General features: G+C 38.9%; 1 protein-coding gene across 1 annotated transcript in view; it reads left to right on the top strand.

The window, feature by feature from the left end:
- galns (galactosamine (N-acetyl)-6-sulfatase) overlaps window positions 1-16,756 on the top strand; it is a 55,631-nt gene that overhangs the window by 9,388 nt on the left and 29,487 nt on the right. The window contains 6 exon segments of the mRNA XM_036584424.1: window positions 174-276; window positions 845-988; window positions 3,396-3,462; window positions 4,362-4,489; window positions 9,352-9,491; window positions 10,477-10,580. Coding sequence (XP_036440317.1) covers window positions 174-276; window positions 845-988; window positions 3,396-3,462; window positions 4,362-4,489; window positions 9,352-9,491; window positions 10,477-10,580 — 686 coding nt within the window.

Genomic DNA, 16,756 nt, shown 5'->3' with positions numbered 1-16,756 from the left:
CCGAAAATGAGCGCATTCTTTATATTTTTAAAATGAATTCTAAGACTAAATCAGTTCTAATTCTAACATTCGCTGCCTGCAGATCACTACATTTTTCCACCTTTACTGTCTGTTAATCTCATTTTGCTGCTCTTGTCTCTGAGCGTCGTGTGTAACAAGTGTTTCTCGTACAGCCTACACTCCTCAGGAGATCGTGGGAGGAATCTCAAAAGACGAGATACTGTTGCCTCAGATCCTGAAGAAAAAAGGCTATGTCAGCAAGATCGTCGGCAAGTGGTGAGTTCCTCCAGTGTAATTGCAGTTATGATGATGCAGGGCTGAACTTTACACCAGGCAAAGGTGGGCAGCCACCTAGAGACCCATTAAAATGCAAATTAAATCGCCGCCGTCATTAAAAAAAAACTTTTTTTCACATTTTCATTTTTCTTGCATCATTCGAAAAAACACCAGGTGCTCTTTACATTGTGTGAACATTTCATGATAAATGACCAACAGAAATTGGTCAAAATTACTTAAAATCTACCTCTAGGCCTAAAATCATTGATCCATTGCAGTGATCACAGCATCAAGGCTTGTGTTTTTATAATAATTATTCAATTTTATACTTTTATTCTTAATTTTATACTTGTACTGTCATTTGCAACTCATAGGATACATTCTGTTGAAAGTGCACATTCTAAGGTTTCAATCCATAAAATATTTGTGTTTGTAAGTAGAAGAGGAGATGTTTTGTGCGTTAAGGAAAAACATCCTTTGTATTACATAATGTATTTAAAGAACACTGACTCTAAACTACTAAAATCAGCCTATTATGATGATCTTCTAACATCTGCCCCCACGCCAGGCACCTCGGGCACAGAGAGCAGTTCCTGCCCCTGAAGCATGGGTTCGATCAGTGGTTTGGAGCACCAAACTGTCACTTTGGACCCTACAACAACACCTACAGGCCCAACATCCCCGTCTACAACAACTCCCAGATGATAGGAAGGTATGTTTCACACTGAGGTATACCAGCATTGGTCCTAAAGTACCTGTGCCCTGCACATTCTTTTGATCTTCCTGTTCTAGCACACCTGATCAGACTAATCAGCTACGTGGGAAAAAAACAGTGCATTTAGAGAAAACACTAAATCTGACTTTTAACATAGGAGATGGATTAGTTTTATCAAAGGAGGTTGTGTAATGTAATTTGTTGTTGGTTTGCTTAACCAATTGATTCCCCAAATTCCCACAAATACACAATTATTACTGTCAGACTGTAAAACTACACACTGCAGATTCATACTGGATTAAAATCGCCCCACAATTATTACTGTCAGACTGTAAAACTACACACACTGCAGATTCATACTGGATTAAAATCGCTCCACAATTATTACCATCAGACTGTAAAACTACACACTGCAGATTCATACTGGATTAAAATCACTCCACTATTGCTACTGTCAGACTGTTGAAATATACTCATATTGCGAATTCATACTGGATAAAAATCACAGATCTTGTCGATAATGGCTTAAATTATTATACCTCTCTGGGTAAAATTAATCCAGCACTAACAGAGATGCGTCTAATGGCTTCAGTCACATCTGTAAATGTGTTCTGGGGGACAGTAGCCTGTTTTCCCCTGAGTATCTGGGCTGAGTTTGCAGCTACCTGGCTAAATTAATCAGATTTTTTTGTAAATCTGTTTATACCAGCTGCGTTTGGGTCTCCAATTTTCTCTGTTTGTTCTCCCAAAACAGCCATATGTGCATTCGGGGTCATTGGCTCTAGCAAGTGTGATACTTTTGTGCTTAGCAGTGGATTTAATGAGTGTGGCGTACCTGAGCTTGGCCAGACGAGCACACAGACACACACGCACACACACACACACACCCAGGAGACGACAGGTTGCGTTGACGGTGTGTTGGGACACCTGGAACAGCCGGAGCATGCGAACCAACGAAGCAGCAACACGCTTCAGCTCATAACACACTCTGACTCTACAGAGACTTGCAGTGTGTGCATCACTAAATTCACTTCTTAATCACTCTTTGGAACTTCACGCTCCTCAGCAGAAAAAACCCTCTGTAATGTGAAATTTGATGCATTTTAAGATTCTCTGACACTATCTGTGTTTTTATGTTATATGCTGTATTCTTACACTATATACTATATTCTTGTACAATATGTACTAGTTTCTTACACTATACACTATATCCATACACTATACATGTGCGCTTTGTTCTTACGCTATACACTGTATCTCTACACTATAAACTATATTCTTACACTATACACTGTATTGTTATACTATATATTGTGAAACGTATTCTTACACTATACAATACATGCTTATACCATGTATTCTTGCACTATACGCTATGTATTATGCCCTTACACAAATATACTATATACTCACACTATACATTTTAACCTATATTTGTACACTCTATGATCTAGATTCTTGCACAATACACTGTATACTGTATTCTCATACTATACTCTATGTACTATATCCTTACACTATACACTGTATTCTTACACTATACACTGAGCTATTTTCATATACTCTATGATCTAGGTTCTTGCACTATGGACTGTATTCTTACATTATATGCTATGAACTATATTCATACACTCTATGATCTATATTCTTGTACTATACTCTGTACTATATCTTACACTGTATACTATATTCTTACACTATGAACTGCATTCTTACACTATACCCTATAAACTATATTCTTACCCTATACATTATATCCCTACACTGTACACAATAAACTATATTCTTACAGTATACAATATAAACTATATTCTTGCACTATACACTATGAACTATATTCTTGTACTATACATCGATACTACGTCTTAAACTGTATACTATATTCTCATACTATACTCTATGTACTATATCCTTACACTATACACTAGATTCTTACACTATGAACTGCATTCTTACATTGTACCCTATAAACTATATTCTTACCCTATACGTTATATCCCTACACTGTACACAATAAACTGTATTCTTACAGTATACAATATAAACTATATTCTTGCACTATACACTATGTACTGTATCCTTACACTGTACACTTTATTGTTATACTATGCTATGTACTACATCCTTACAGTATACACTATTTTGACACTATACACTATCTATATTTTTACACTATGTACTACGCTGCGCACTGTACACTATATTCTTACACTATACACTGTGTTCATACACTATACACTACACTCCCTCTGATGGCTTCTCCTTTCTGCTATTTGTGACAGCCTGTGGTCACTGAATGCAAACAGTGTATAACATTCCGCATTTTTCGGCGGTTGACAGTGCACTACACACCCTTTCTCTGGAGATCAATTAAAGTCTAGAACTAACTTGTGTATTTTTGCAGATATTATGAGGAGTTTGAAATCAATGAGAAAACAGGGGAATCAAATCTCACACAAATTTATTTGGAGGTGAGTTTCATTAATGACTGAATGTTTATCACTGTCTAATTTAGGACAAAACTATAGCATTAAATTTAGGATTAAAAGTTTACACGTACACCTAGTCATAGAAAGGGTTTCACACATTTTAGAATAATAGTTCAGACATAAAAACAATGAAAACTAAAAACTATGAAATTTCACAAAATTTTCCACTCAATGGACAGTAATGTTACAATATCATGATATTTAAACTAATAAAAATAATCGAAAATTAATTGTGTATTTAACAATATCATAAGTAGAATTAAAAAGAATGCATAATTGGAGTCTTGGCTGGTTATGGCTAATTTTGGACTCCCACCTCTAATTTGGGAGGCTTTTCTAACAGGCTTGAAGAAGCTCCTCATGAGCTGAGAACCTGCTGGGGTGGGGTTGGTGGAATGGCATTAAAAAATGACCTTTACATTTTTGTTCAGGAAAAAATGTATAAATTTGACCTCACAGTGTCATTTTTAATTGGTTTTCTAGTATTACTAGTATTTTGTTGCTGTCCAAAAGGAAATAAGTATCTCCAAAATATCAACTTTACAGGAGAAGGCAAAAACACTCTTACCTTTCAAAGTAAGTCAATGTAAAGAGATTTTATTTCAGTTGATTTTAGAGCATTTCTGTTGGTCCATTCATCATGAAATTTTCACACAATGTAAAGGACAGCTGATGTGTTGAAATGATGTAAGCATAAATCTTTAGACCAAAATATCTTTAAGACTATAAAAAGTGCATTTGATCAAGTGTCCACACTTTTGGCTGGTATTGTATGTGCAGTGAGGCTCTTGGAAGACTTGCCCTGATTGGTTGGCTGCTGCTGACTGAGATTTGAACTCTCTGATGTAACGGCTGTGATCTCCTCTCACATCTGCTTTCAGGAAGGTTTGAACTTCATCCGTCACCAGACCATGGCACGACAGCCCTTCTTCCTGTACTGGGCGGCGGATGCCACACACGCACCCGTCTATGCCTCCAAACGCTTCCTGGGAAAGAGCCAGAGAGGACGGTAAGACCAGGAGCTATTGTGTTTTCCGACAATAGTGGTGAGCAGAATGATAGGGATATCAGTATTTCTCTAATCCTGACAATCATTTCTTTAGAGAAAGGATCCGTGCATATATATTTCAGTATTAATGAGGTGCTGGACAAAGGGAAAAAATTATTGTGAGCAATACAAACTACTTTCCTTCTGTTTACTCCCTCCACTCCTCATTTTCACACGTAGACGCTGTAATGTGAGATTATTCAGTGGTGAGCCATGACTCTCCATTTGGACCATTAACATGAAAACTCAAAAAATGAGAAGAAAACCAATGGCAGTTTCTGCTGGAGCACCTATGGGGTTTCTAATGGTATGTTAGACATTAGTAGCCTGTAAAACACATTCGATATGTCAAACTTGCGTGGGAATGCAGTTCGTATTCATCATCAGTGATGTATCTAGAACTTCCAGAAGGCCTAGAGTTTTTCGTACAAAATTGTTCCCACCCATTGTAAATGAAACACTGGTTGATGCCTCTGTCATTTCTTGATAGTGATGCTAGTAAATCTAAAGTGTTAGGCCTGATTCACACATACTGCTTCTGCCATGTTAGCCTCTCTGTGGTCTGAGGTGGGTGGAGTAAAGTGGCGTATCTATAACAAGACTAACAGGAGGTGAAGGTAAACATAAACAAGGATTCATCTCAGAACTCTATTTTTTCAGCAGGTTTTTCTCTGGTATATGGGGCACTTGCCACTTGCCGACACGGAAAGTCTTGCTTTTCATTTCGATGCCCAGGTTAAGTGGTCAACGCTTTCACACAGGCTGCACATGCGAAGCGGTAGAGTCCCGGATGCTGCACTGAAACAGCGTGGTATTTAGAGAAAAGACCAGGTGCCATGCACAGGTCACGTAGCAAAATGCACTAAAATAAGCCGAGAAAATCAATGAAAATTAAACAGAAAATAGCATATAAACTTAAAAACGCAATTTTTGAAATGGAACTTAATTCATGATGAACATTCTGTGCTGCCAACAGATTATCCGGTTGTTCTACCAGACTTGAAACTTTTGCCTATTCACAAAGTCAGAACTGGTCGAGGATAAACAAATATACTGTGCACTTTTATAAATGATGTTTTTATTGAGCAGAGTGACTGATGTGACCATTTATCCATCTGGAAAAGGAATGTCTGTATAACTTTCTTGCTGCTCCGCTCTGCAGCGTAAACACTGTATGTATGAAAGGCCAGCACGTTTGAGCTGTAGCGCACAGTAGTATGTGTGAATTAGGCCTTAGGCTTGGCTGTATCTACCTAAATACTATGGTGGAGAAAATATTGGACACTTTTGGACAGTTTTCTGTTGGGCATTTCATGATCTTAACCCTGCTGTTTTCAACCAAAACTTAAAAATGAAATAAGACTAGAACTACAATAATTGCTGAGCTTAAATACGACAAGCATGATGATTATGAAATGAAAACAAATTGAAAATGACTAACATGTAATTTTTAATCCACAACAATCATTAGGTGTTCTGTGAAAGCCTAGAAGGCTCCACCCCAGATCATCCACCCCTAATCAGCCAAACTCTGCTGTGTTACCTTAAACACAAGCAGAAGAATGCAAGACCAAAACGTATAGCACATTTACTTTCACAGAGTGTGTGATTTCTTTTGAAATTATATTCATCTGTAGTCTCTAAACTCTGTATGACAGATCTAGGGTCCAAAGTGATCAGTTTTCAGTGCCTGATGTTACTGATCTATCACCTCTGCTCATTTAAAGAGCTCAGATTTCATGGACATTTTAAAATTTTGATTTTCATACTGCCACATGTTTCAAAATGTACCATTACATACTGTCCGTATATGAAAATGAAGCTGAAATATTGGCCTGTTTTGGGTTTATTGTATTGTAACATTAAGAAAACCAGTGCTTTTACATATATCCAACTACTCAGCCTACAGCAGGTTAGCTCCGCCCATTCACACTGAAGTTATAAGGGGTATTTCAGCCTGGACTGCTTGTGAATGAGGTACAATACAGGGCAGCCAGTCAGAACAAAGATTGTTTACATATACCAGTCTTAAAGGCACAGGAACGAAAACAGCCTGTTTAATTCTAGTGGATGAAGAGAAGTTGGAAAATGGTCATGTAGAAATGAATTCTGACTGGTACATAAAATCACACAGATGTCATAAGTGGACATTAGGGAACAATTTCAGTGCATAAAAGATGTAGGAAATGGGCCACTAAAGGTGCAATAGGTAATAGTTTTACTGTCGTACTGTTACAAATAACCTTAACATGTATGTAGAACGTGATGGCATCATCAATGCAAGTGCCCCACATACCTGAGAAAAACCTGTTGAAAAAGTTCCAGGATGGGATCCTTGTTTATGTTTACCTTCACCTCCTGTTAGTCTTGTTAAAGATACGCCACTTTACTCCACCCACCAGGCTAACATGGCATAACACAGTGATAAGATAACTACAGAAGACTATTGTGTGTACTAAGATTTAAGAGTCTGACAGTAATAACTGTGGAGCGATTCTAATCCAGTATGAATCTGCAGTGTGTGTAGTTTTACAGTCTGACAGTAATAATTGTGGAGTGATTTTAATCCAGTATGAATCTGCAGTGTGTAGTTTTACAGTCTGACAGTAATAATTGTGGAGTGATTTTAATCTCGTATGAATCTGCAGTGTGTAGTTTTACAGTCTGACAGTAATAATTGTGGAGTGATTTTAATCCAGTATGAATCTGCAGTGTGTGTAGTTTTACAGTCTGACAGTAATAATTGTGGAGTGATTTTAATCCCAGTATGAATCTGCAGTGTGTGTAGTTTTATAGTCTGACAGTAATAATTGTGGAGTGAATGATCTTCTGTAATTGATTACAGTAATAATAGTCCTGTTTTTACCCACCATGTTAATGAAATAACAAAACCTGCTAATCGACGCAGCCAGGCAACGTGTTGTTATTGTCATTGACTGTGTCCTGTCACGGAAAGCTGACGTGAACATCCAGGCTATGACCTTTCAGTCTGTGCTGTATGTGGAAATTTTCCAAAATGACCCTTTATCTCAGATCAGTCAACCAATCAAATCCCACAATCTCAAAATGCTGCACTGTATTTTTATGGTCATGGCTTATTCTTGAAGGTGACTTCTTTAAGAGATGAGTGAGAAAAAGTGGCCTTCCCACAGATCAGAACCTTCCATAAATCATGCAGATGTAATTTTATACATAACCAAATCAAATGCGGGAGGAGAACCCAGGAAGTAGTTCGTAATTAAGTGAACACCCCTGTTTTCCAATGCAAATTACAGTTTAATTAAATGTTGATTTTTGGCAGCCCTGTGGTTGGGCCGAGGGGAAGGACTGCATGGCTGATGTCGCGCGTGTGTGAGCTCTTAGTATTCCTCACAGTGAGTCAGACCTCGCTAAGCAGACGTTTCTTCAGAATGCCAAATGAGGTTTGTGTTGACAGAGGAGTGGCTCAGGCCCCAGAGATATTTTCTCCAGAAAGAGGGATCATGCTTATAGCGCTTCCAGCTATCTCACACCTCTCTGTGGATCTCTCTATTTTCCTACCAATTCCTGCATCTATTTGGGGAAGTAGCTTCATTACAGTGATGCTTTTGGCACATTATATCATATTAGTTACAGCGCAGTTCAAAGGTTTGGAATCACAGTTTTTGATAATTCAACAAATTTGGTTTTGAATTTACAATCTCTAATAGACTTGCTTATGTGTTTTCTGACACAGTATATATATACACCGATCAGCCATAACACGATGACCACCTCCTTGTTTCTACGCTCATTGTCCATTTTATCAGCTCCACTTACTATATAGGTGCACTTTGTAGTTCTACAGTTACAGACTGTAGTCCATCTGTTTCTCTGCATACTTTGTTAGCCCCTTTTACCCTGTTCTTCAGTGGTCAGGACCCACAGAGTAATTTATATGTATATAAATACAATCAAAAATTGTCATTTTTAATATGAAAATAAAACTTGAACAGGGGTGCATAATTTTAAACAGAGATACAGTTATATGCTTTGAACACTTCTGGTCAAAATAACATGTTTTGTTGGTTTTCTAAGTCAAAGTAAGTATTTTAGTGCACAGTTTTACTTTTTTGCTGATTTTACCAGAAAACACAGACATTTGAAGCTTGTAAAACACATTGTATGTGTCAAATCTGTTTAGACTATGGCTCATGTGCAGCGTCAGTGATGTATCGAGGACTTCCAGAAGGACAAAATTGTTCCCAATGTAAATCAAAACGTTGTCACTTCCTGAACGTGTTCCCAGTTAATCTAATTTTATTTGTGCACAGATTTTACTTATTTACTGAGTTTAACATGTTGGAAAAGAATAAAACATGGGATCAATAATGTGCCATGAAGGATCAGTTTACTTAATTTCTCTAGGAAAATCAACCAAACATGAAATTTGACCAGGGCACTCAAACGTTTGAATGTGATGTTGAAAAGTTTAATAAAAAATTCAGTTTTACCCAATTTTCCTTTTTCTCAAGTGTAGTTGATCGGCAACAAGAATCTACCAAGTAATGAAAGCTTATTCTGCTCCAGTTAGCTTCAGAAAACTGCGTAAATCATCCCACGCTTGCTTGAAATCATGCTGAGTTGGTCAGTATCTCTAATAGGCTTGTTTATGTGGTGTCTGACACTGTATGACACACTGTTATCTATAAACATAGACTAAAATTCATCACATACTTAACTTCAGCACCAAACCTTTTTGATTTGGGATTTTTGGGATGAGGGAAAAGTCAGATTTGCTGAGCTGTTTCTGTAAATGATGGTTGAGCTGACACTGATAGTCTGTGTGGTGCTGTGTTCTGTAGCTATGGCGATGCTGTGATGGAGCTGGACTACAGTGTCGGGCAGATTTTGTCCTGGCTGGTCACACTGGGCATCGATAAAAACACATTTGTGTTCTTTACCTCTGACAACGGCGCTGCATTAACATCTGGACCTCATCAGAGTGAGTAACAGTTCAGACTAAACCCAGAACCAGTGTTTTCCTGCTCTAACACAGCCACTTCAGCTCAGGATGGGCCTGTAAATCAGCTGATCAGTTGAAGCAGCTGTGCTAGAGCAGCCAAAATACCAAAGCACAGGACAGGACAACTCCAGGACCAGAGCGCCAGAGTTGTTTATTAGCCAAGAACATTTCGAGATATATGAGATTTGTTCTGGTTAGTGCAAAACATTTTATTATATATATATATATATATATATATATATATAAAGTGTATAGTAATAATGTCCCATATGTCTAATGTCTATATGTATATTATATATTTATATATATTGCTGTTGTCTGAGGAAAACCTTGTCATTTTTCAGTTTTTGGCATAATTTGAAAATGCGTGTTGCTCTTTACATTGTATGTAAATTTCATGAAGAATGGACTAAAAAAAAATGGCCCAAAATTACTTGGAAAATATATATAATATATATTTTCTAATATATATATATGTATATATATATACACATCCTCCATACGCACATAGCAGTCTAATTTGTATTTGCCATTTTTCTGCATATTTTAGTGCACATTTCAGTTTTTTTGATCATGTGACCATGATCAACTGTAAGTAGTTCAGAAATATGTATCTGGGCAGGAAATGTATTTTGCCAGTACAGACACTACATAACATTATAATCAATACAAAGAAACATGAAAATAATAAACATAACAAAGGTGTCTCGTATTCAGTGAAGTTATGAAAATGTTGGCTAGATCATCACAGGTTTGGTTCCTGTCACCTAACACACATACAGAACAAACACGATGGATTATTTTGATTTATTCTAATATTAGTGTTCTTACTGGTGGTACTAATCTTACTGCTTTCAGTCTCAGATTAGAGTCAGTGATTGGTGGCTGTATCTCTTTCCTAATCTCAGCCATCTCTCCCCGCACTGTGTTAACTGTGTGTTTTGTTTTCCGTGTTCATTCCCAGGTGGCAGTAACGGTCCGTTCCTGTGCGGAAAGGAGACGACTTTCGAAGGAGGAATGAGGGAGCCAGCTATTGCCTGGTGGCCGGGACGAATCCCTGCAGGCACGGTAGGAATCTCCATAGATGGACAGTTTTATTATGCCCCTTGGAACAGTTACAGAGTGATAGTGGTTGAAATCTTCCCTACGAAATGAAACAACCCTCAGATAAAAAGAGCATTACTTCATTAACAGCTACTAGCGCTGCTCTATAGGTGACCCTGCCAGTCTGCAGTGACAGCAGAGGAGGGTAAAGTTCAGCTCCTCACTGCTGGGCTTTAGTTACATTTAGGTCATCATATGACTTCAAAGAGGGGGGCAATTATTTATTATCACCCACCCCTAATTCTTCAGTGATATGAAGCTGAAGTCAGATATTCGCCAGCTTCATATTTTTCCATTCCACCATAAATGGTGCAGCAGTTCTGATGCCTGAAGTGCCATAACTGCTGCATCATTTAAGCTAGCTACTGAGACATCAGCAAACCACTAGTGATTTTTTTATGCTTGTTATGAAGAAAAGGACCATAATACACTAAAATGACATTAAACTAAGATAAAACAATGGTTATCGTATTTTTTTTACAGAGAAAATACTCAAATTTGTGGGTTTCTTGGTCGCTCGCGCAGCCATCTTGCCGGCTTTTCTTTTTTTTTCATAACTCTCTGTTTGGAGCCTCTGAAAATCCTCTGTTCGGAGGGCCATGTAGCCCCAACACTTCGCCCTACCCCTCTATCTCAACAAGAATCAGGACACCGTACCGCTAGACATGAACATGCAAAAAGGAGGAGTAAGGGCTAAGTGGTAGGGCGAGGGGTGAAATGGGATTGGGCCTAACTAGGACACTGTTGTCTCTCTGTGTGTAAAATGTGTGTTGAGCTGCTAGTGAGCAATGAGAAGTGAAAGGGGAGGGCTGAGAACCCCTTGCTGTGGAAACAATTCACAATTCTCTTCACTAAGAGATAAAATGGACAGCACAACTACAACTTCATATCAAAAATCATGTACAAATTCCGCTTTAAAAAGGATTTAACAATAAAAACTTTTCAGTATAACAATATATTTGCTCATTTTTAAGTATCCTGCAGTTTTGCTCATTCGCTCAGTAACTCATACTGTGCTCTAAATCACATCGACAAGTGTTTGTGTCCTTAATGAAGACCTGGATGACGTTTGGGGGGTGTATTTTTACAGAAACAACTTGGGCCATTTGGGTGACTATTGACTTCTAGTGTTTTTCTTCTAGTGCAATTGCAGCCTTGCCACTCTAGTTGTAACTAAAGAAGCAAAACCTGAACTCCAAACGTGCCTCTGCTATTCAAATACATCTTGGCTTAGTTGAAAATTGTATTAATTAAATTCGTTTAAACTGCTTAATCTTAAGGTGATCTGTTAACACTAGGGGCTGTGTATTAAAGTGTCTCCAGGCCTGCGGTGGAGGAATGAATAAAAGAGTTCAGAGCAGTTCTCAGTGCGTCTGGTGAAAGTCAGTAATCCTCTCCTCAGCCTCTTAATTGTTTTTGACTGTTTGAATCAGTGTTAATGGCCTCATCAGGTATTGTAATTCAATCCTGCCTCTCAGAGGATGCTCCGGGAAAGCTCGAGTCTACCTCTCGGACAAGAAAGGAAGATTTTCAAACCACAGGAATTTATCATCTGCATGAATGTGTGTGTGTTTCCTCAAGTTTTGAGGTGCTCCATACCCCCCCGTATCCCCCCGTCTTCTTTTTTTGCGGCTGAGAGGAAGCCTCCCCTTTTCCTGATCCGCTAAAGCCGTGCGTTCTGCAAATGACTTTTAATTGTATTAGGGGCAGCTGTGACACGGGGCTGTGGCGCTGGGGGGATTTTTTTGGAGGAGCTGGAGCTAAGCTGTGCCCCCGGCTCGCTATCTGAGGGGTGTGCGGGGCTGTGATAGCGCAGAGCCCAGGCGAGGCAGAGGGGGATTGGGAGCGTCTTAAGCGGCTAATCTGTTTGTGTGTTTGCTGAGGTTGGATTGAGCTGTAATGAGGGCTCCTGTATCTGAATATGCCAGCCGTGTGGGATAAAGGACAGCGAGGGAGCGGGTGGGGAGGTGGGGGGTTAGGCTGTGCATTGGCTGTGTGTGTATGTCTGTGTGTGTTAGGGCTGCACCATGTATCGTTTGCTAAATGTTATCTATAAGAATGTCTTGTGAATCTGTGACGTGTTTTGATTCATTTATGATTCTTTAGTAAGTGATTCAGTTCATTTAATGAATGAATCACTTGCTAAAAAATTCATTTAATTCGTGTTAAATAATTTTATTTGTTTGGATTCAGTTACTTTGGTATGACTTAGAATTATTATACACTGATTACACTAATGTGAAACTGTGTACTCAGTAGATGCACTGTTTGTGGGGGACTTTTACATTGGAAATTTTTTTTTGAGCTTAATTTATTGAATATTGTTGTAATCAATTCAATATTCAGTATGCAAATGAGCATATTCACTTGATCCAAAAATAAATACATAGTTCAGGTCAAAATAATGCAGGTCAATCATCATTTTAAAGGAATGTTTGGGTGGAAACTCAAGTTTACACAATTTACTTCTTACCCCAGACGTAATATTATATTTCTATTATATTTAACATTATTAGCCAACAGTTTGTTGTCCAAATTTTGTTTCTTTAGGTTAGAGCTGGAGCTATGAGGCTAATGTTGCCAACAAACACCAAACCTCAATAGTCACCCAAATCTCTTCTGTAAATACATCCCCAAAACTTCACTGCATTAAGTGACACATTACATTACTCAGACAAGTCGATATGGTTTAGGACAGTAGAGGTGGGCAATATGACAATATTTTATTTTTATTGTGATAAATTTTGTTTTTTTGTGATAAACAATATACTTTTGTGAGCACATTATGGACGTCATCAGTATTTAAGGAACACTGACCAACATGTTTCATTACAAATAGAACATAATTAGTCCTGAGCAATTGAATTTAGTACAGTACAATATATGAAATGCTAAATAAAAATTATTTTGCCCGAAAAGGTTTTGATAGCAGTTTATGTATCTAGTGTACTAGGTGTGTGTCAAAATATCGTGATCCATATTGTGAAGCATAAATTGTCTTTAATTATAATGATATGATAATTTATGCCATATTGCCCACTGTATGATATAGTATAACTTACTACGAGCTTCAAAAATTAACCCCACCATGCACTATTTTCAACAGTGGGGGTACTGAAATTTGTAACAAAAGATTTGGGTGACTATTGACTTCTACTGTTTGTTAGCAATGTTAGCTTTGTAGCTCCAGCACTAAACTAAAGAAGCAAAATCTACATCTGGAGTACGATCTCAGGACATCATAAGGTTTGTTTGTTTTTTTAAACATTGTTCAATGCTTTTATTTGTCTGTGTTTGTGTGAAGCACTTTGAATTGCCGCTGTAAATGAACTTGCCTTGCCATGCCTTGCCTCGAGTCAGTGGAAGAGTTTCGCTGAACCATTCCTTCAAGAGTTCAACAATGCCAGTGTGCTTTTAATATATTGCTAGGCATATTGCCATATGAAGCAATATTATCGTAATTAGCAATGGCACTGTGTCACTTTTCACCAATACCGATATTGAAATCTTAAGTATCGAACAATACTGATACGTTTTCTTTAAAAACTACCAGTTTTAAACAGCTATCATTAATTGAAGCGCTTCGTTTAAGAAGAATCTTCACTTCGCTTTAGAATATTCATCCATATCGTGCTGCTCTAGTATGTGTGTGGATTTGGAGGGCACAAGCTGGCAGCTGCTGGAGGCTTTGCCCGTGCTGGTGCCAGGTGTCTGGGCACTGACAGGCTGGTGGAGGATGGCGAGGGTAAGCAGGTGTTTTCATGCTGTTAAGGTTTTGCCCAGCAGCTGCTTGGCAGATTTGGCTGGATTTCAGGCTGCCTCCTTGCTGTCATGTGGGACACACTGATACCACCGTTTCTGTTAACATTCATGTCCCACAAACACCCAGCCACTTTATCAGAGACACCTTGCTGCTGTGCAGTTAGAGACTGTAGCCCATCTGTAGCCAGCAGTGTGTGTTAGCCCTTCATCAATGGTCAGTTTCTGATCACAGAACCGCTCTTGGCTGGATGTTTTTGGATGGTGGTCCACTCTCAACCTAGCATGTTTAAAAACCCCAGCAACAACGCGTGTCTGATACACTCGTGCCAGCACCACACACACTGCAATGTCTGTGCCAGCTTTCCCCAGAGGTCCACTGATGGCACCTGTGTTTTTTTTTTGTTTTTTTTTTACTAAAAACAGTCATAATTCATTTTTATCACCATCATCCATTTATTAGCTGCACTGCATTGAGCCTCATTTAAAAATCTGGGCTGAAACACTGAATGGGCGGGGCTAAACTTCTATAGGTCAATAGGCGATCCTACACAATATAGCCAAAAGTATAAGAACACACATCCTAATTATTAAATTTGGGTGTTTCAGCCACACCCATTGCTAGCAGGTGTATAAAATCAAGCACATAGCCATGTGATGTGCACAGACAAACATTGACCATGGATGCCACCTTTGCCACATGAATGCCAGTTTGTAAAATTTCAGCCTTGCTAGGTCTGCCCCGGTCAACTGTAAGTGCTGTTGTTGTGAAATGGAAGCAAGGCTGAAGTGCACACCGTGTAAAAAATACTCACTACAGAGTTCCAGACTGCTTGTAGCAACATCAGCACGAGAACTGTATGTTAAAGACTTCATGAAATGGGTTTCTGTGGATAAGAAGCTGCACACAAGCCTAAGATCACTATGTGCAATGCCAAGCGTTGGCTGGAGTGGTGTAAAGCACAGTGTTACTGGAGCAGTGGAAATGAGTTCTCTCGAGTGATGAATGATGCTTCACTCTCTGGCAGTCTGATGAACTTGTGTAGGTTTGGCAGATGCCAGGAGAATGCTACCTACCGCGGGGGTCGGCAACCCAAATTTTAAGAAGAGCCATTGTGTTCTTTCTACAAAAATCAAACCACCTTGGGAGCCACAACATTTTGTGTCCATTTTACCATCTTGGCTGTAAATATGTCTCAGCATGTGCTGATGTGCTGGTATAGACCAAAAAAATATAAACAAAAACGCAGACTTACTTTGCTCTGCTTTAAGCTTTAGTTCAGCTATAGCTGCTTTTTCACGTCTCCAGCAGGAAACTTTTCCGCAAAAGTGGAACAGTTTCTTTTAAAATGTCTCAACTTTTTATTTATTTCATTCGCCAGCTTCTTGTTTGAATTTTCACGTTCCACCTTAAATGGTGCCTGAGGCTCCAGCATGTAAACACTGCAACATTTAAGGTGGAACGGAAAAATTTGAACGAGAAGCTGGCAAACAAGAAGTGTAGCCTTTTAGTGTTTGACAGTTGCTGGTTGCAGATTAAACGTATCAGGAAATCAGCTGAGTGCTTATGAAGTCCATTAAATCCATTAGTCTCCAGATTATCGTTGTCTTAAATCTCTCTTTGCCTTTTCGTTAGCTACTAGCTAGGTGAGACTGCTGTCTGCGTTGCTATGGTGACCAGCAGTTTTCACGCCAACCTTCAGGGTTAAAGGGTGAATTAGCAGTTCTACATTAACTCCAGCATAAAACTGTGTTGAACGATCAGCAGAGCTTTATTTTACTGCAAAGAGGATTATTTTATTTTTTACCTAAAAGTCTGATTCTGCTGTGAAGCCGCAACAGGGCGGTAAAAAAGCCACCTGTGGCTCCGACCCCTGACCTACTGGAATGCATAGTGCCAACAGTAAAGTTTGGTAGAGGAGGGATAATGATTCAGAGCTTTTTTCCAGTGGCCTGCACAGAGCCCTGACCTTAACCCTACTGAACATCTTTGGGATGAACTGGAACATCGATTGTGAGCCAAACCTACTCCTCCAACATCAGTGCCTGACCTCACAAATGCTCTGAAAAAGCCTTTCCAGAATAGATGTAAGGAGTGGGCAACTCCATATTAATGACCATGATTTTGGATTCTGATGTCCAACAAGCTCATGTAGCTGTGATGTATGTGTCCACATACTTTTGGCCATATAGTGTATGTAAATATATAGATTTTTTTTTGTGACATCACAAAACCAATGACCTAAAGAGAATTCACTCGAACAGAATCACAGTAGCTGGGCGTCTGAGTGGCACCAGCAGGCCCAGTTGGCTGGAGATGTGTGCTGGAATGGGCTGGCAGTAAACAGCAGTGAGAGAGGCATTCCTACAGATACACACAG

This window comes from Colossoma macropomum, unplaced genomic scaffold, assembly GCF_904425465.1.
Source record: "Colossoma macropomum unplaced genomic scaffold, Colossoma_macropomum, whole genome shotgun sequence".
Taxonomy (NCBI): domain Eukaryota; kingdom Metazoa; phylum Chordata; class Actinopteri; order Characiformes; family Serrasalmidae; genus Colossoma; species Colossoma macropomum.
The sequence above is the reverse complement of the archived record's forward strand: the minus strand, read 5'-3'. Positions and strand labels throughout refer to the sequence as shown.